Raw genomic sequence first — 20,135 nt, 5'->3', positions numbered from 1 at the left:
TAAGAGGTGCATTTCTGTGGGTACATTGAAAGTAAACCCCACTGCCTCCAAAATAGACTTGAGCCCCAGGATCCCTCTTTATAGAAATCCAATCACGTTTTAATCAGTTTGAGAACTGGTATTGCGAATCTTGCCTATTGCAGCAATGCACCGGAGCCAAAACAGCTTCCAGATTGAATTACAAATCCCACCAGTGCTCTGTATGATCCTGATTTACAAGGCACAGTGACATTGATTTAAACTTAGTGTGGTCAATTTCGGATGCAAATAGCTTCCGTTAAAAGGGGGAAAGCCATGGTTGTGTCATCTTGAGATGCAAGCTATGCTGGTCCTCCCGCAGGATGAAGACGCCATCTTTAAATAGGACTGGCAGCTTTATTTACCTCTTACCTCTGTACTCAGCAGTGGTATTGGTGATTCTGAAGCCCTGGGGGGAAAGACCAGGATGAGACCCAGAACTACTGCCACCATCTTCCTCTCTGCCCCTCTCAGGATACCAGCTCACTTGGGCCAAGCAAGAGGCAGCCCTCACTGGATCTGAGATGGGGAAGAGTGAGCTCTGATAGCCAGCTGCCTGAGTCATGAAGGAAGGAGGCACAAATAGCCCCCACTGATTCATATGCCTGACCACTAAAGGGGGTAAACATTTCCTGTTCCTCTTCTCCCCCAATTAGGGAGCCACAGCTATGCCCCAGCTGCCCCGGTTGCCTATTGGCTGAGACCACCCCTGCATGTATTGTACTTGCTCCTGTACTGTTGCCAACAGGCTGAAAGAAATATTGGGTAGGTGGCAAAAAAATGTCTTGCCTGGGGATTAAATAGGAGTAGGTAAGGCTTTGCTTACTTATCAGGCTTACAAACAGAAGAGTATAGACAGTTGGCAAATTTCCCTTTAAAATACTCTCTGATTGGTCACATGGAAAGACCAGATCTGCAAAGCTACCTGTGTGATGTTGTAAAGAATGGAGCACCATGACTCCTGGTTCACAGAGGCCTCTTGCCGAATAATGCACTTTCAATCCACTTGCACAATGGTTTGCAAGTGGATTTTGCTATTCCGCCCAGTAAAATCCAGCTGCAAAATGCATTGAAAGTGGATTGAAAGTGCATTATTCGGCATGTGCAGAAGGGGCCAATGGTTGCTCTGGAAGGCCATCAACAGGACATAGAAGTCAACGCTTTTCCCTGATCCTGCCTCTCAACACTAGCAGTGGATGGGAGAACACACACACACACACCCAAGAAGGACAGGGTTGCTATGCAATGAAGACAGACAATGGCCAGCCACCTCTGTTCATCTCTTGCCTTGGAAACCCTATGAGGTCACCATGAGTCAGTTGCAACCTGATTGGGGGGTGGGGGGTTACCATGTTTGCTCCACAAAATATCTGGGATTTAAAACGAAGGAGGTTAGTGTGTGGAATTTACCATTCACTTGGGAAACACTGTTGAAGCTACAGAAAACTAAAGGGAAAGTTTCCCCTTCAGTTGTGTCCGGCTTTGACCATGAGCCAGCTGCCAGGATATCTGACCCACAGGGGGCTCAAACTCCTGACCATGTGAGTGGCAGTGCAAGCACTTAACCACTACACCACACAGCTCCTACGGAAAACTAGTCCTGGTCAAAAAATACAAATACCCATAGAAAGAAATAGGAGGACTAGCAGCCCTCTCCTCTTTCCACGGTCCCATGAAAGTATAATCACATCCTCAATAAAAGGCTCGCCTCTTGGTATTAATAGAACTCTTAGTTCTCATCCATGAAATATTTATTGTCCCCTTTTTTATTTTTTTAAAAGGTTCTTACATTTGTTTCTTCCCTTTGACCAAGATAGTGACAGTTTCAGTGGCACTGGGAAGGAGCTGGTTGATGCTTCATTGTGTTTGTGTGTGTATTTTGCATTTGGGGGGAGGACCAAATTCAGAGTTCATCCAAAGCTGGTCCTGTGTGTAGCATGAAAACAGGAGCTAAGAACAGGAGCAATGTGACAGGGGAAAGCTGAATCGCCCCCTTGCAACATCTTTTCCCGTTCATTCAGGTGTTATTACTGGGGTAATAATACTAACATTCCACGCAGAGTTCTCGCAAGATACTGCAAGAGAAATGCTTTAAACACTCGAAAGCTCGAGTGTCTGGCTAAGGTTGTGGTTGTATTCATTGTCAACAACCTATTAAGAAAGACAGGAATCGGTGCACTTAAGAATCAGATGCTCCATCAGAGTTCTGAGGATTTCCTCCAAGTGTTGGGCTTTATTCAGAGTTCTCTTCCTGCCAGATCTTTTTTTCATTATTGGAAGTGAAGAGTTGCCCCAGAAGAAGCTGCCCATTCGTAAGTTACCATTAACTGGACATCTTGATCAGAGTCTTATTGAGAGTCCCCTAACAACAAAAGACCCTGGTTGGATGGATTCAGTAATGTTCCTTCAGTTGCCTCGAGAAAGGTGATGATGATAAAGTGGATTTTTTGAAATGAAGTATAGAAGAACTGAAAGGTAGACTTGCTAGCCTGTAACTTAGAAGGAAGGCCCCTTGAAACTCAGTTAGACTTACTTCTCAATAAGCAAGTTTCCATTGCAGCTCCGGAGACTAATGCAGAGACTGGAGAGCCAGCATGATATAGTGGTTAAGAGCAGGTGCACTCTAATCTAGAGAACCGGGTTTGATTCCTCGCTCTGCCGCTTGAGCTGTGGAGGCTTATCTGGTGAACCAGACTAGCTTGTACACTCCAACACATGCTGTGTTGTGCACTCCAATACTCCAACTGGGTGTTCTTCAGAGTTCTCTCAGCTCCACCCACCTCCCAGGGTGTTTGTTGGGGGGTAGGGAAGGATATTGTAAGCCCCTTTGAGTCTCCTTACAGGAGAGAAAGTGGGAATATAAATCCAAACTCCTCCTCCTCCTCCTCCTCCTCCTCCTCTTCAATATATATATATATATTGGGTGTGTAGTGATTAAACTGTCTCCACTCTGCCAGGTTCACTTAATGGGTGCCCCTGGGCCAGTCACACATTCTCAGTCCAACCAACCTCACAGGGTTTTTGTGAGGATAAAATAGAGAAGAGAACAATGACAGCAGCTTTGAGTCCCAACTAGGGAGAAAGGCCAGAGTAGAAATGAAGAAAATAAATAAATATGTTTTTAAATGTGCTGTAATCTACTCAGCAAAGAAAGGCAGTCTGTAGATGAAGTAAAAATAAATAAATAGAAGACAGTACTTTTCTACACCAAGCTAAGCAAACTACATACACAGGTTTTGGGAGCTGTGGAAACAAAGTGGTAGGTTATGCAGTTTGCCAAACAAGGGGTATTTACTTCTCCTGGACTATGTTAGAGGGAGGGGAGTACCTGGACCAATGAATCTCTGTGTGAAAAGCTCCTGCCCAGGGAAAGTGAGCATGTCAAAAATAAGAGTTTCTGGTGATTTCCTCCATGTATGGGTTGTGTTTGAGCCCAGTATTTACAGAACTCTTTACTTCCTTGTATTTAGTTTCTAGCTGACCCCATCCCAGAAGGTACAAGACAGGCAACAAGATTAGGAATCAAGTAATTACATATCTTTTTTTTTCAGAGTTGTCATCTCATTAATGAATTGATTGACCAGCAGGTTTTTTCTTTTAAAACCCTCTATTAATCAATTAATGAATGAAAGTATAATCACATCCTCAATAAAAGGTTCCCCTCTTTGTATTAATAGATTTTAGATTTTAATTTTTAAATAATCCATAGATTAAAAGTTTAAATTTGTTTTAAATTCCTCAGTCTAATAAACACACCAGAACCAAAATAGACTTTTGGGTGTTCTGAATACAAACATATTTGCCTTTTCTGATTAATCAACTGATGCTTGAGTTGATGGTTGTTCCCCTAATTTTTAATCTATCCATGGTAAAGAATACAGGAGCCTGTTCGCTTTGGTGAGATTTGCTCAGGAGAGCTTCCTGTCTGAGACCCAAATATATGTTACCTATTCACACACACACCAAAAAAATCTGTATACGCAGATAGATATCACCTAATTAGTTAGTTAGTTAGTTAGTTGGTTAGTTAGTTTATTGACAGTCACTGACCAGCAATATTACATAGAAATAAAAAAGACCAACAAGGAAGCCAATAATAGTATTTGTATATCACCTATCACCAATCAGAGATTTTAGCACTTTGCTAGTAAAGTGACAGAAGTTCACCACTGTATTAGAGATGGTTGTGTCTTTATTCTCAAGCAAGCAAGTCCCTCTGTGTTTATGGGTGCTTACTCTCAATTAAGTGTGCTTACTATTTTAGCATAAAGCAAAGTGTCCACACATCCCGCAAGGTCTCCCCAGCCAATAGCTGCCAAACTGACCATGTGGGAAAGCAGTTTGATCCAGACCAGTTCCTCTTTTCAAATGTACATAAGACCAGAACTATTGCATTGTCCACAAAAGGTTTCTAACAATCAGGTGAAGGGTTCCTACAGGTAACTTTCATCCTCTTCCTGTGTGGATGGTTGGTAGTGATAGCAAATGTGCTTGAGTGAAAGAGAGTTGGGTAAGTCTAGTGTTCAAGTCCTGTGCAAAGGGAGGACCCTCCTCCCCTCTGAATTCCAGTTCTCACTTCAACTAGCAACTGACTTAGCATCCAGACCAGTCAGCTAGATGTTGCAGGGAAAATGCGAACAATAGCCTCCGAAAATAATGAAAAGCAGGCCCCAGCTTAGCTGGAGCATAACTGTTTCCATAAAGGTTGTTTGTCTCCACCGCCTCACCCAGTTGTTTTCCTCTTGTGTGAAAACTCTGTCTTCTCCTCTGTGACAAATTGGGGGGAGGCAATTTTGAACTGGGCAATGACAGAAGAAAAACAAAGGGTTAAAAAGCCTGTCGCGCCCTGGTCAGCAGCGCTTCCTCCTCCACTGAACCTGGTAGGCTGCAACATCTGTTCTTCAAATCAAGAAGCTGTCTTTGTGGGAACACACAGTGCTGCTCATTCATTACAAACCTCCAGTTTGGCCTTGGAAGCACCCTAAAACATGTGAGGATGCCGAACTCTTGGGATCGCGGCTTTCGGATTATCTTCGTACCACACAATTGTTTGCTTTGATCTTGTTTTATTGTCAGCTTTTGGGGCAAGGGACGGACACTGAGATGTGCATTCCTCTTCCAGCAACCGGGTTAATGGGGGGTCCCCTTTTTTTCCTGATGTTTTTCCCATGAAGGAAATTGCCCTGGTTTGCATGATGAAAGTACCTCTCAAATATTTTGCATCGAAGGAAGGAAGGAAGGAAGGAAGGAAGGAAGGAAGGAAGGAAGGAAGGAAGGAAGGAAGGAAGGAAGGAAGGAAGGAAGGAAGGAAGGAAGGAAGGAAGGAAGGAAGGAAGGAAGGAAGGAAGGAAGGGAAGGGAGGGAGGGAGGAAGGAGGGGGGGAGGGAGGGAGGGGGGGGGGGGGGGGGGGGGGGGGGGGGGGGGGGGGGGGGGGGGGGGGGGGGGGGGGGGGGGGGAGGGGGGCGGAGTGGCGTGGGGGGGGGGGGGGGGGGGGCGGGGGTGGGGGGGGGGGGGGGGGGTGGGGGGGGGGGGGGTGTGGGGGGGGGGGGGGTTTGGGGGGGGGGGGGGTGTGGGGGGGGGGGGGTGGGGGGGGGGGGGGGGGGGGGGGGGGGGGGGCGGGGGGGGGGGGGGTGTGTGGGGGGGGGGGGTGGGGGGGGGGGGGGGTGGGGGGGGGTGGGGGTGGGGGTTGATTCTTGAAAGCAGATGCCTTCAAAATCTTGTTGGTCCCTAAGGAGCTCCTGTACTGGAATCTAGTTGCACATGTCTTAAGCATCTAAAGGAACCCAGAATTCCTTGCAAGAAAATTTGAAAAACCACTGGCGTAACAGAAAGAAAGAAAGAAAGAATACCTTTTAGATAAGAAAGAAAGTAATAAAGGCTTTACTTTACTTACCTTTTAAATAACATGTGTGCACTTTCAATATTTTTGAAATACATAATTTATAAATTTACATTCTAAGTGGAAGTAGGTTTCCAGGATCTGAGATGATAATCTTGCACATGATCTACTACCTGATCTTCTTAGCTACAGATGCTAACAATTGAATGTAAAACTAATTTCATGCAAAACAAATGTTCTTTCACATCTGTACACTGATTGAATATGGAGTTCCCTTCAAAGCAGCACCTAAAAAAGAGTTCTTTCTCAGATTAAAACATATGAAGTACTTCAAGGGAATCCCAAAGAGTGTTGATAAGAATAATAAAATCCCTCATAGTATTAACACCCTCCCCACACAGTCTGATGGAAGACCTTTCAGCAAATAGGGAAAAATAGACCAAGATATAGTTTCTAGTCTTGTGTGTATCTTTTGTTATTAATACAATAATAATGAAAATAGAGTGTTCAGTAATCTAGTTAATATGAAAAATAAATAAACAAATCCTCCATCTAAGCAGCCTATATCAAAACAACAAAAGAACAACAAATCACTCATGATTTTCTTGTTGTTGTTCTGGTTCCTTTCATATTTACAATCTCTGCCTCTATTGGCTACATTTTTACAAGGCAGGCAGCATTTCCCTAATAAAAAACACAGAGTTCCTTAACCGAAAGAGTGGGGGGAGAGAAGAGGGCAGAAAGAAAGAAAGAAAGAAAGAAAGAAAGAAAGAAAGAAAGAAAGAAAGAAAGAAAGAAAGAAAGAAAGAAAGAAAGAAAGAAAGAAAGAAAGACAGTCAGTCAGTCAGTCAGTCAGTCAGTCAGTCAGTTTGCTTTGCATGCAGGGACAAGCCCCAGCAAAGAAAGTTATGCAACTCTCTTTAAAAGCTATTGAAGGTCTTCAGCACCCTGGCCAGCTCCCGAGTGTTTGGTTCACCATAGCTGGCCGGGGTCGGGGGGCAAACCGCGCGGCAGCCCCGCCCTTTCCGGCAATAAGACCTCTGAAAAAGACTGTGTCCCTCCGCCTTCTTGTTGGGGTGGTGAGGAGGGGGCTGGTTATTTATTTCCTTTAAAGCGCCCGCTCCTGCTCTCAGTCAGGCGAGGAAACGCAGGTATTTTCTATACCGTAAGCGCCCTGGCAGACTTCAGCTGTGACCGAAGGAATCATAATTATTAGATCTGTTTCAGATTAAGGCGTCACGACAAACAAAGGATTTAAATTACGGACCAGTGGTGCGTGTGCGTGTGGGTCTCCCTTATGGGTCTCCTTTGCTTGGGGCTCATTTTCTGGTTAGCTGGAGATTAAAATGTGGTTTTGACTGGAATATCACAATAATAATAGTAATAGTAATACCCCACCAGATGTTGCCCTGCGCGTGCGCTGCCTGGACCTTTATTTCAATAGTTCTTGCACTTATAATGGGTTGGCAATTATGTGTTTGTTGGGATTACATATCTTATCTTCTTTCTTTAATTGCTTTCTGCTCAAGATTCAGCGCTGCTATGTTATTTATATATACATCTGGAGCACTATAACATATATATATATATATACACGGATTCCAGATCTTTGGCACTTCGTATTTAAAGTTGTATTTTTTAAAAAGATTGTAGAAAGGGATTGTTTTCCACGGCTTCGTTGAGGAACAAAGTAAACCGATTTCCTTCCGGAAATAAAATTCGGAAGTAATTTTTGTGAATTTCAGCAATGGGTTTTTTTTAACGATGGGAGGAAATTGAGGTAACAAGCCAAGGGTGCCTATATCAGGATGTGACGTTTGATGCTTAGCATGGGGATATCAACCCCCTTGTTGTGCTTCTTAAACTGAGTAGAAAGGAAGGTGTTGGGGGCTGCCGTGCGACATTTACATGAGCTCAGAGGAAAGGCAGCTTCGAGATTTTCTCGCCTTGGCCCGCCTGTAGCATGACCTGGATGTACTCCATCCAGATACACTTCTGGCGTAACTGACCCACCAAAGAACTCCACATAAATTCCGCATGGATTGAAGCACGCGATTGTCGCCAATACACGCCCCCTTCCCCCCCCCCCCGCCTATTCGGGGAACCAGAAAGGAAAGCATGGAAAGAGCTGGAGAACAGGGTGGCCAATCTATGGTGCTCCAGAGGTTCATGGACTACAATTCCCATCAGCCCCTGCCAGCATAGCCACGAAGCTGTGGGAAACAATCTTTTTCTACAATCTTTAAAAAATACAACTTTAAATACGAAGTGCCAAAGTGCCAATTGGCCATGCTGGCAGGGGCTGATGGGAATTGTAGTCCACGAACATCTGGAGCACCATAGGTTCTTGGCCACCCCTACGCTAAAAGAACCGGCCCTTGTATGTGATCCGGCCGGCAGGGGCTCTCCGGGGTTTTCCATCCCTGTTTTCCGAGTTCTGGTGTTGACTGATCCTGGGAGCCTCTCGCGATGCCACGTTGACGTTTGGCACAGGCACCTGAGCTCAGGTGCTCTGGAGCCTCTTCCAAACTCGCGCGCGCGAGAGAGAAGCGGGAGGAAATACAAGTCCGCGGGAGCAACGGAAAGGTAGACGGAAGCCGCGGCTCGTGCGGGTCTCCTCTTCGTTGCAAAGGGGATTTGGATCAAGAGACCCTTTCCTTGGACTTAGGCCCGGTTCATTTCTCTTGGGCCGCGGAGTCTGGGCAGGAGAACTTCCCGCTGCTTTGCGCTCGCCGTTCCACCCTGCCCCGTTGTCTCCAAGTCCCCGACTGCTCTAGAGCTTTGCGTCTTCAACCCCGGACTTTCCATTTTCCCGGGTCCATCTTGTCTTCTCTTCTCGGGGTCCTCCAGCGGGGCCAGGAGCTACAGAGCGAGAGATCGCCCGCCAGCGAGACTCCTCAACGCACCCCTCCTTCTTTAACAATCCCACTTGAGTAAGCCTCATAAGGGGGAAACTTTTCCCCCACCCACCCCCATGCGCACCTGCCCCAGCCCGTGAACACTGGGAAGGTCTTCTGGGGCGCAGTTCCAGATGGGCCGCGCCTCCTTTCCCTCCTCTGCCATCCTGTTGGGGGCTGGCGAATTCGCTCGGAGCGACAGCCGCCTGCCTTGGCCAGCCTTCCCCCCACCCTTTCCCTCTGTTGCAGCGCAGGTGAGTTTTCGATTACAGATTTCCCTTGTTCACACCTTCTAAACAAAGGCAAACGAGGGCGCAGTAGCGCCGGATCAACACGCTGTCATTAGCGCCAGGCTGGAGAGAAGGGAAGAGAGGGAAATTCCCCACGCCCGGCGCCGAGCCGACCCTCCACTTCCCGAGGGCCCTTCTGCTAACATGCCCAGAAGACCCAGGAGACAGATCCGGGTGACGCTCAAGCAGGCTTGGATTGAATTTGGGAGCTGTGGGAACTTGCTTTTAAGCCAACGACGTGCACAGAAGAAGAGGGGAAAAAAGCTATCGGGGACTTCTGCCAAGGGACGTTTGCCCCATACTAATAATCGCAGCCCTGAAACTTGTTCAGCTGACGCCAGCCTAAGAGAGAGGACAGTATGGCCAAGGCTTTCGCTACCGGACTCAACTGGTTGCGGTGGGCTTTCCGGCTGTGTGGCCGTGGTCTGGTAGATCTTGCTCCTACCGTTTCGCCTGCATCTGTGGCTGGCATCTGTGAAGCCCTTCTGGATGTAGGCAGCAGGCCTTCAAGGATCTTCCTTGGCGCGTAACAGAAGAATCTGACTGTTTGTACGTTGATGCAGCAATCGGCTGCAAATGGAATTCGGAGTTTGATTGCAATTGCAGACATTTTTTATTATTTATTTATTTATTTATTTATTGTTTGTTTGTTTGTTTGTTTGTTTGTTTGTTTGTTTGTTTCTTTGTTTGTTTGTTTGTTTGTTTCTTTCTTTCTTTGTTTGTTTGTTTGTTTGTTTTGGCGCTGCCGTTGTACACCGCCTGGAGAACCATAATGCTCAGAAGGCGGTAGATCTATCAGCAGGGCGCCTCCCAGTCTACCAGAGTCACGGCCGACTTGACTTCCCTCCCTCTCTTGTCTTCTGAAACTCAGCACTTCTGATTGTTAAAGCTGGCGAAACTGTCTGGACAGAAGATGCCTGGAAAAAGAGGGGGCAGATTCTCAGGTTTCAATGCCCACTTTTAATTCATCGCCAAACTTGAGTTACAAAAATCAAAAGCATTTTAAAAAAAAACATTGGATACGTAGTCATTACCTCATCGCAACATTCCCGGTGCCCTGACCTGGTTGGCCCGGGCTGGACAGATCTCCTTAGATCTCGGAAACTAAACAAGGTCAATCCTGGTTAGTAGAAGAAAAAGAAAAGTTTGGATTTATACCCCACCTTTCCCTCCTGTAAGGAGATTCAAGGTGGCTTACAAGCGCCTTTCCCTTCCTCTCCCCACAACAGACACCTGGTGAGGTAGGTGAGGCTGAGAGAGTTCGGAGAGAACTGTGACTAAGCCCAAGGTCACCCAGCAGGAATATAGGAGTGCAAAAACACATCTGGCTCACTAGGTAAGCCTCTGCCACTCAGCTAGACGAGTGGGGAATCAAACCCCGTTCTCCAGATTAGAATCCACCTGCTCTTAACCACTACACCACTTGGATGGGAAAGCACTGAAGACATCCAAGGTTGCTACTGCAGAGGCCGTCAACCAAAGGCAAAGCACCTCCACTGGTCTCTCGCTGTGAAAATCCTTCTGGGTCACAATAAGTCGGCTGCAATTTCGTGGTCACTTTACACACAGACACACACGTACATGCAATGTTGTCAGCAAGCAAATGGATTTCTGCGCTTGACTGCACCGGTGGAGCACTGAAACTTTTAATGATTTCTCATAATAACCAACTCATTATGTGAACTGGTTTAGGAAACAGAGAAAAGAGTATGCCCCACGATACTGAGCTTTCCACACTTTCTAAGTCCAGGAGTTTTGTTGCCCGTGAAGGGGTTTCCTTTCCTTCCGCTGCCTTCATCCCTGCCTTCCAGCTGCTCTTTGGGGGTCCAATCCCAAGGATCCAGCGGGGCTCTTTGAAGAGGAATGTGATTGTGCTTTGTGTCACTTAACAATTTGAACTGTGTGTCGAAAGGTTAGGTCCCGACACCCTCTAAGCAGAATTACCCCATCTAAGCCCATCTCTGTTTTGGACGGCTCTGCCAATTCTGCATTAAACAAATTAGAAAGTCTGGGGTGTTGTGCGGTTTCCGGGTTGTATGGCCGTGTTGTGATTCCAGCTGCAGAAGCCTTCCATAACACAATTAGGAAGTCTTTTGAGTGGGGGGAAATCTCAGTGGAAGGGCAGCTTCAAACGTTTGTTTGTCTGGTACCCTCACAACATAGCTGACCTGGCCCACCAAATATTTTACACAAGCTCTGGGAAGCACCCAGGGTCTGATCCCATTGTAAGTGTGTTATGTCCCCTCAACAGACAAGGGATTAAGAGGTAGTTTGTCATTAGCTGCCTGGGCATAGCGACCCTGGAAGTGTCTTGGTGACCTCCCTTCCAGTGGAATGCACTAGGAATGTGGTGGAGTCCCCTTCTTTGGAGGTTTTTAAACAGAGGCTAAATGGTCATCTGTCAGGAGTGCTTTGATTGTGTGTTCCTGCATTGCAGGGGGTTGGACTTGATGGCCCTTGGGGTCTCTTCCAACTCTATGATTCTTCTAACCATGGTCGACCTTGCTTGACTTCCAAGATCTATCGATGTCGGGCTACCCTGAGCCACCCAGGGCAAGGCAGGATCCCTTTGGCTAATAATGGGCTAATAATGGGCTAATAATTTATTACCACTGATCAAAGATCTGCCACACTGGAGTCTGGGAAGTCTTATTAACACACACAAAAAGACAAGAGGCGGTCCCCTGATTCATCCAACCCCTGCTGGTGAAAATCGGTTTGGTGGAAGTATACACTTTTCAGCATGTTTGTGGTAAAATGTGGGTTCTAGGGCGCTTTTAATGAATGAACGCAAAAAATATGGGTGTGGCAATTATTTTGGGTTAACTGGTGCAGAATGAAGGGTGTGAATGTAGGGTGTGTTTCCCTCTGACACGAAGGGGAGGGGTGTGGTGTCTGAATCTTCTCCCAGGCCCACTGGCCATTCATGTTCTCATACTTCAAGCATCTATATCTTACTTTGGATCAAAGCCCGTTTCCCCTGTGGAGCCTTTGAAGTCAGTCTAAAGGAAAGGAGTGTCTCCCAACAGAGAAGAACACCTTTCTCCTCACTGCTATGTAACCAAGATCTAGTATCCACGCATTTGAAACTGAGCTTCCATGTGTTCTTCCTTGCTTTGTTTGCTTAGTTTGATGTCCGGGTCAAAGGTCATGGCTTCCAGTGCTGGTTTGAGGTGCAGCAATAAATATATTTTATCAGCTGGTTGATTTCAATGAAAACCGTTTTATGTGGTTATTTTTTTTTGCAGGCACAAATAGTCTAGTTTCCAAAGCACCTAATGAAAAACACACGGGAGGGAGAGAGAATTAGAGGAGAAGATGAATTAGTTTGGCCATTTCATACCTGCAGATCTCTGTGTTCCATACACAAGTTCCCAATGAGGTGACCACCCAAAGTCCTACTTCAGACTGCTGGTTGGGACTATGATAACTAGATGATGCCCAATGACTCTTCTCTCCATCTTTCCTGGTGGGAATTTAAATGTCAGGCAGAAGACTGGCCTAGGACTCCCGGGCCTGGTAGCTTTCCTTGTGACTTTTTTGAAGTGTGTGCAATCACATCTTCTAAAGCAGGTCCCCCCAGACAGTAAAAGGCCCACTGGAGAACTAACCTAAGTTTATTAAGCACTCAGCAATCTTCTACTATGCATTGAAGAACCTGGATTAAACATCAGGTTTCTGCTTTCCTGTTCATAATGCCAAAAAAACAGAGTGATTCCGCACAGCATATTTATAACATGCTGCAATTGTTATAAATGAACTAATTTTCCTTCAGGCTCATTCCACACAGTATATTTATACCGAGTTGCAATGCAACTCATTATAAATGCTTTGCAACACGTTATAAATATACTGTGTATAGTGAGCCTAAGGGAAAACGAGTTCCTTTATAACAATTGCAACGCGTTATAAATATGCTGTGTGGAATCAAAGACAGTATCCAGTCGTGGGCACATGGAAACTCAGTCCATCCATGCCTCTCCTCGCCTCTCCTCTCCTGTTAGTGTGGTTGAATGCAGAACTTATTTAAACTAAGTGATTCGGAGTAGCTGACAAGAGTCTCGAACCTTTGGCTCTCCCTATTGGTTTGGCACAGGGTTGGATTCATTGGGTTAGATTCCGGAGAGTTTTCGAGAAGAGCAGTCTGAAATGGTACCACGCACAGGAGCCTGCTGCTTCTCTTCTCCGTTTCGTTGTGCTTCAGAAAGGCCTGGTCGACACACTCAGTAAAATGTGGTTGGAACGACTCAGGAGGTGGTAGAATGGATTGTACCATTTGAGAACGAAAGTGGGGGGAAACATATTTGTTTGAAGCACGCTAGGTGCATTTTAAAAATTTCATGCAAATGTCAAATTCCCACCCTATGATTTGGACTTCAATAGAACGTGTCTCCCTGGCATGCTAGACTATTACGTGCAAGGAGTCATTCCGTGGGGGAACATTTGGAACTACCCTACCCTCCCTCGTACTTCCCGAAATGCTACCCCCCACCCCCCACAAAACTGCAGATAGCGCTTTCTTTTTCCTATTGTCGAAGATTTTCACTACTGGAATCACTAGGATTTGGGGGGTTTTCCGGGTCATATGGCTGCGGCATCAGGGCATCTTCAGAGGATTTGGGGCAGAGGGGACAGCATTTGACCCCAGGGTTGCCCTCAGATCCTCTGAAGATGCCAGCCACAGATGCAGGCAAAACGTCAGGAGAGAATGCTACTGGAACACGGCCATACAACCCAGAAAACCCACAACACCCTAGTTTCTTTTTCCTTTTCCGGAGCCCATAACCTCTGGGTTTTTTTCGCCCATGCAAATTTCCGCAGAGGCCCTGCAGGACTCAGCAAGCGCCTTCCCAGCTCCTCCGGCCTTTCCCCTGCAAAGCCAACCATCGATTGAAAAAAGCTTCCTCCGAGTTCAGTCCCGAGATGTTCTTGGTCTCAGCGTCCCCACCCACCCCACCCCCCTCCCGGGTTTTTACCCGGCAAGGAGTGAATGGGCAGTCAGCCGCTGCGGGGAAGAAACGGCGCTTCTCCGTCTCCAGACAGGCTCCAGGGCCTTCGGCAGTGTTCTTCTCCGTCCGACGGCGCCTCCCGACCCGTAGAAAACCACCTTCTCCCGCGTTGGCGTCTCCCACCTTTGAATCCAGCAGCGGGGACGTCTGCGCCTTTCGGAGAGAATGGGGGTGGGGGGGGAGGGAATAGAAAGATTTGGGAGGGTGGGAGGAAGAGAGAGGGAGGAAGGGGAGGGGCAGAGGAGAGACGACGTGAGACCCTGCGATGCGCTGCGCGTCCCCCTCCCCCCCCCCGTGTGCTTTACCTCGGGTAGGTCGAGAAACCACCGCCTTAAAGACATGATGGATCTGCCAGGACGCCCAAAGTCGCCAACAGCTCCTTCTCAACCCCTGCGCGCGATCCCTTCCCGTGTCTCCAGCCAGAAGGTCCCAGGGAAAAGATCGGGACCCCCAGCCACTGGATCGAGGCCTCTAACTCTACCCCAGTTTGCGGGTGGACCCGCGCTCAACGCCGCAGGGTTCCTCGGAGCGGAGACAAAAGCCAGCGCTGTCCCGGGTTGACTTCGCTTAGTGGGGAGAAAGGACCGACTTGAGCGGGGGGCCCCCACCCGCGTTCTGAGCCCCCCCCCCCAGGCTAGATCGTGGGGCGGGCCATCCGGTTTCCGCGGCATAGATTTTCACTTGGGTTTCGCCTCCCCCTTATTTGTTTATTTCAATCGGCTCAATCTCCTAGCGGGGTTCCCGCCGCATCCTTCAGTCGCATCCTAAATCGATTGCAAATTTACGCCCGACGCCTTTTGAAGTCACAACCACGGAAATCTATGGGATTTCCTTCCCTGTCGGACTGGGGCGGAAGGATTCCTTCTGCTGTCCCCATGAACACCCCGCCAGTTACCCTCCCTGGTTTTCTGGTCCGCCGGATTCCTTAACCAGCCGGTTTCCTACTTAATCCTCCCGCCCCCTTCGGCTGGTGTTGGGAACCCGTTCCCAGGTGCGGGAGATCGCTTGAGCATCGCGCAAGCCGCGGCCTTTTCCGCCTCGGGGGCCCGTTTGATTTGTTTCCTTTTCTTAAGAGACCATTTAAATGCATGAATAAAAAGCAACTTTCCAAAAAAAAACGGAGGACATGCGCAGTGTTTGCAAAGCTGGGAAGGAGACGGGCCATTTGCGGCGTTAGACTCGCGTAGGCGCATTCACACATGCGAGCAGGGGGCTCCCTCGAGATAGCGACACGCATGTGCGAATCAGCCATTGCGGTGGGTGTTTTTATGTGTTTTTTTTATGGTGATATACCATGAAATCTCCACCAACGCCGTGTTCTTTGTGGGTCCCTGCTCCGTGAGGACGCCTGCTGACGGCTTTGCGGGCGACAGGGAGCGCAAACGTGTTCAGCGGGAGGGAATCGCCTTGGGGAGGGGCTCGTTTTGTCCCGGGGCACGATCCAGTGAACGTTCCCCCGGCGCCGGGTCCCCTGGATAGGAACGGGGGCCGGGCCGGGAAACGCCTGTGTTTTTGGAACAGCTCTGGCAGAAGATCTTACCCCGCATTTTATCCTTCGTGCGGAAAAGGGTGCTCCCAACGCGTTGGCTGGCGTGGGTGCTGGCAGGCCAAAGGAGCAGGCGGCCTTTCTCAAGGGCTTGCGTTTCTTCTGCCGGCTTCTTTCTTTCTTCCCAGCTGCCTGGGCCGCGCCGGCGGCACCCCCAGGCCGGGCCCACCCCCCCACCCCCCTTTACCCCTTTGGCATTCATTTCGGACGGCTCTTCTGAAGGGCGCTGGCGATGCTTTCAGACGCGGCTGGACTTTTTGTACCCTGGGTTATATTTACACCCCAAACAAAATAATTACACTTTTGTGGGCGAGAGAAAGCTGGTGATTAGGTTGTTGCTCTTCGCAGCAAAACACTCGCGCAGTGGTACACCAGGACGATTTTTCACGGCTGACTGAAATCAAAGGGAGGCGGTAATGAATCCGGCGACCAATTTAAATTTACAATTTGTAACGCAGCCATTCAGAAAGAGCCCCTCACCCCGCCAGAAGACCCGTGCTGGGCTCGGTGCGGTTGTTTAATGTTAAAAAAAAATACTCCCCCTCCCCCATGTTCTACCCCCCCCCTCCCCAGCCTTTCTCCTTTTTTTTCCAAAGGGAAGGAGGGGATTTTAATGAGGAAAAGCAAGAGTGCTCCACACACACACACACACCACGCAGGCACCCACCCCGGCTCCCCTCCCCACGCACACAATGAGCCCAAGCGGCTCTTCAGTCGCCCTTTGCTCAAGTTGGTCGCCACATCTGGGAGGAGTGAGGAAGAATCTGTTCCAAAGCGGGAGTGGGGGGGAGAGAACGGAGGCCACGATCCAGCCACGGCTCTTGCACGCGTTTCCTTTGATCCTGAGCAGCCCTGAAATCAACCCGCATCTCCTGTCCCCCAGTGCAAGGCAAGGCACGGACGCCATCCCAAGAAATGGGCATTTCAAGAGATTTCCCCCGACTGGATCCTGACCCAACCTTTTTTTTTCCAGGCTATGGCAGCTCTGAGATTAGAATTTCCACCTTCTCCCCCCCCAGCCCCCCCCCAATCCGAATGTTTTTAATACACTGCTCAGGTTTGGGGGGGGGGGAGAGGGGAGAAGGAAATAATTTGGAACCTCAACCTGCGGGTAGCAATCCGAACGGAGAGGTAATTAATTACGGGAACTCATGGGGGAATATGCAAAACGCGCCTTACAAATTCTACAGAGCTTAACTGATTGGAAACAGATGATTATCTTGTTTGTCTTTTCTCTGTTTCCTTTATCCCTCCGCCGTCTGTTGCGCTGTAATGTTGATACACTTTACTCTTCAAAGGGGATTTTTTTGTATAGTAAATTCCGTCAACCGAGCGCCTTTCATGGCTCCCCCCCCCGCCCCGTGCCGAGCGCGCCCCCGCTTTATGGGAGACGCAGGGAGAGAGACAGGCGGCCTCGCGCTGCCTCCGTAGCCATCTGCTTCGGCGCTCGGGACCCCGGAATAGGCCTAGAGGGGGAGGGCAAAGCACTTAAACCAACCAGCATTTCCTCCTCCCCCCCCCCCCTAGCCAGGCAGGACAGGGAAGTCATCCAAAGAAAGGGGCATTTCAAGGGATTTTTCCCGGCTGGATCTTGACCCAGCCTTTTCCCTGGATGTGGCAGCTCCGAGATTACAATTTCCCCCTCCCTCTCCAAACACCACTCCTCAATGGTTTAAAGGGGGGGGATGCGGTTTGGGAGGGAGATGCCAAAGATCTCACCCCTCCTCCTCCTCCTCCTCGCTTCCTGGTCCTTGGAAAATGGGGGAGGGGGGTTCAGATGAGAGGGGTGTGTGGAAGAGTTGTCTTCTATTTCCAGGTGCGGGGAGGCGTGTGAGTAGCCTTGGGAGAATCAAAAGGAGAGCAGATTGAGAATTGGGGGACTGTCGTTGGGTCGTGGGATCCGAAAAGAGATCTGGATTCGCGCCAGTGATTGGATGGACTGGATTTAACATGGCCGGGGGGGGTGGGGGGAGAGGGGAAATGTCATTTTCAACTTATTTAAAGTAGTCCAGAAGGGTCGGCGCAGAGCCGTGAAGGAGCGGTCTTTCTTTCTCCGCGCTAAGCCTGAGAAATCTCTCGATATCACTAGATAATTATATGGCTAAGGGAATTCGAGGAGCTGAAAGGAACTGGGTATTACAGGCCGGGGTACAGCCAGTCGCCCACCGGGTGCGCCTGGAGATAATTTACAAAAGGTTACTGCGGCAAGAATCACCTGCGGGGGGTCGGGGCTATTTGGAAGCAGAGGGCCAAGCGGAGACCGGGTTTAGAAACTGGGCTCTGGCATGATCGGGTGGAAGGCTGCCTCGCCTCCCTGGCGCCTAGACGGGGCTTCCTTCCCTCTCCGACCCGTCTCTGTTTCAAGGCACTTGTGACTTGGCCCAGCCTTCCCGCGCCATTGGCAACCGTTCGGTTCGTTTGAGTCCGGCCAAAGCCGCTTCTAGCTACAAAACCGAGCCGGGAGGCTGTTCGTTTCATGCGGCCGACGTCCGTGTATGTTAGCAGAAGCATCAAGCTCGATCTGATCACTGGCATGTGCCGGAGGACGAGATTCTCAGGTTTCAGCACAAAAGTGATACCCGGACACGCAAACGACCCATTGTCTCGTCTGGGTGTTCGATCCCTAGATTCGCCTTTTGTCGGTTATGTGGGCGCGGGTGTGTGAAAGGGAGGGAGGGAGAGGAACCCAGGTGTTTGTTCCCCAAACAAGCAAACATGTCACCTTCTTTCCTAAAAATGCGTTTTACCTGGGAGACAGTTTATCTAGTAGAAAACGCAAGCAAGCGTGCTTCAACCAGTAAGCACAGCAGCGTGTTTGTCTTGTGTGTGTCTGAAAAGGACAACATTCCAGGGTATTTTCTTTTCCATGGAATTAAGAGGCAACTTCCTACATTTCCCCACTGGTCTATTGCCCCCCCCCCCTATTTTTCCACCGCTGTGGAATTGTTCCTTCTTCTCCTTCAGCTATGAGAGAGCCAAACTTCTGCCCCCTGCTCCGCTGAAAGCCGGAGTCGATCCAGACAGGCAGAGAAAATTAACCCACTACTAAATACACCTCCTCTCACCGGTGCCACGTTGGTGGGATTGGCCCTCCCACGTTTTATAGCCGAGATATTGGAGTTTACAAAAGGCGGCTTGCTAATAAAGCTGAAATAAATATACATTTATTTATGTCTCAATTCCCCTTTAAATAAATAGACATACATATATTTAAATAAATATAAATGTGCACACTTTTATAGACAGGGGTATAAAAGGAGGACTTCTCTGTCTGTCTAAACTGCAGGCAAATTGATTTTCCTTTTCAAGACACAAAAGATTTCTCTGTATAAACACGTTTGACAAAAGAAATCCACCCCGTTAAATGGGCGTGTGCGCGCGCCTCTACACAGAGAGAGAGAGCGAATAAATCAACTGGTCAGCCAGTTAAACTGAAATACGTTGATTTAAATCGAATTGGCTCCCGGACTGTATGCTATTTTTTTATTCTTGGAAAGAGACGTATTTTATTTAAACCAGCGGTATTATTAAATAAATAGGTTTAGGGTTAAGACTGGGGGTCAGTTACGCACATCCACAAACCCAGCGGGCGATATAATACCGGGATGTATGGACAACAATTCAAAACCTAAAGTGATCTGGGCATTCCCTCTAGACCTGCCCTATTGCAAGAAGTATCCTTTATTTTCCTTCTTCCTCTCGCTTGCCCAAGGCCAGCCTAAACCAGTGAGGCGTCCGATATCAATTCCCCTTCCCCTGTTCCGGCGCCCAGGCATGGCTTAGATCCCGTCTTTTAGTTTCCAGCAGATTTTGCTGGAATTCGGATCAGAAAGAGACCTGCGTTACAGTTCCCACGAGATATTCCCCGTATATCTAGATCTGGAGAACCTCGTGTTCTTTCATGTCCCTCCGCACTTTCTGACGACCTGAACGATCCCCGCCAACACCTTCTTGTCTCCTAGCTCCGTTTGGAAATAGGGCGTTGAAATGTATTTTATGTGCTAACCCTAACCCCCCACTCCCCAAAGGATTTTTTCCCCCTAAGATCTCCTGGGAAAGGGGAGAAACTTCTCTCCTGTCTCTGAGTCGCCTGTCTCTAGGAATCTAGCCTTATCCATTTCACCTCGAAGGAACTTTTCTTCTCCCTTCTGGAAAGGAGCAGCTGGGGGTACAGTCGGATTTCTTCCGCTGTATATTAGGGTGGGACAGAACTTCAGGGACTGGGGGCTCCGCCAGGAGGCTGAGAGGAGGGTCGTTTGGGTTTTTCCGGTGACTTGGGTGAAGCTTTTCCTCTCGGCCCGCCCCCTCCCCCCACTGCTCCCCCCAATGTTGTCGTACAAGCCGGGAAAGGGGTCTCTCTCTCTCCATGGTCAGACTTAATGAAATGGCCCACTCTGTCTCCGGGCCCATTCAGAAGGGCTTTGTCAGGTGCTTGTCAGACCCTCCCCTTCGGAGAGAGCGAAGATGGGGGGGGCGGGGCGGGCGGGGGAGACCCTTCTGACTTAATCTCTCCTGTCCCCTATTGTGGCCGCACCT

At 48.8% G+C, this 20,135-nt stretch overlaps 1 protein-coding gene across 1 annotated transcript; it reads right to left on the bottom strand.

Annotated features, from left to right (window-relative positions):
• Window positions 1-9,762: 9,762 nt before the first annotated feature.
• LOC125442475 lies at window positions 9,763-19,967 on the bottom strand. The gene is made up of 7 exons (XM_048513842.1): window positions 19,772-19,967; window positions 17,319-17,438; window positions 16,889-17,065; window positions 15,347-15,588; window positions 14,021-14,206; window positions 13,112-13,254; window positions 9,763-9,961 (listed from the first exon to the last, which is right to left on the bottom strand). The coding sequence occupies exons 1-7, from the start codon at window positions 19,965-19,967 to the stop codon at window positions 9,928-9,930; spliced, it is 1,098 nt and encodes a 365-aa protein (XP_048369799.1). The 3' UTR covers window positions 9,763-9,927.
• Window positions 19,968-20,135: the final 168 nt, after the last annotated feature.

Source organism: Sphaerodactylus townsendi, linkage group LG13 (genome assembly GCF_021028975.2).
Source record: "Sphaerodactylus townsendi isolate TG3544 linkage group LG13, MPM_Stown_v2.3, whole genome shotgun sequence".
NCBI lineage: Eukaryota > Metazoa > Chordata > Lepidosauria > Squamata > Sphaerodactylidae > Sphaerodactylus > Sphaerodactylus townsendi.
The sequence above is the reverse complement of the archived record's forward strand: the minus strand, read 5'-3'. Positions and strand labels throughout refer to the sequence as shown.

What these genes read in the sequence shown, in the direction of transcription:
- LOC125442475 (XM_048513842.1), bottom strand. Translation starts at nt 19,967, where the DNA reads ATGGAGAGAGAGAGACCCCTTTCCCGGCTTGTACGACAACATTGGGGG. An exon ending in GAGGAGGAGGAGGAGGAGGG is followed by an intron (nt 17,066 to 17,318) that starts GTGAGATCTTTG and finishes CTCCCCCTCTAG; the next exon opens with GCCTATTCCGGGGTCCCGAG. An exon ending in ACCAATAGGGAGAGCCAAAG is followed by an intron (nt 9,962 to 13,111) that starts GTTCGAGACTCT and finishes CTCTTTTTCCAG; the next exon opens with GCATCTTCTGTCCAGACAGT.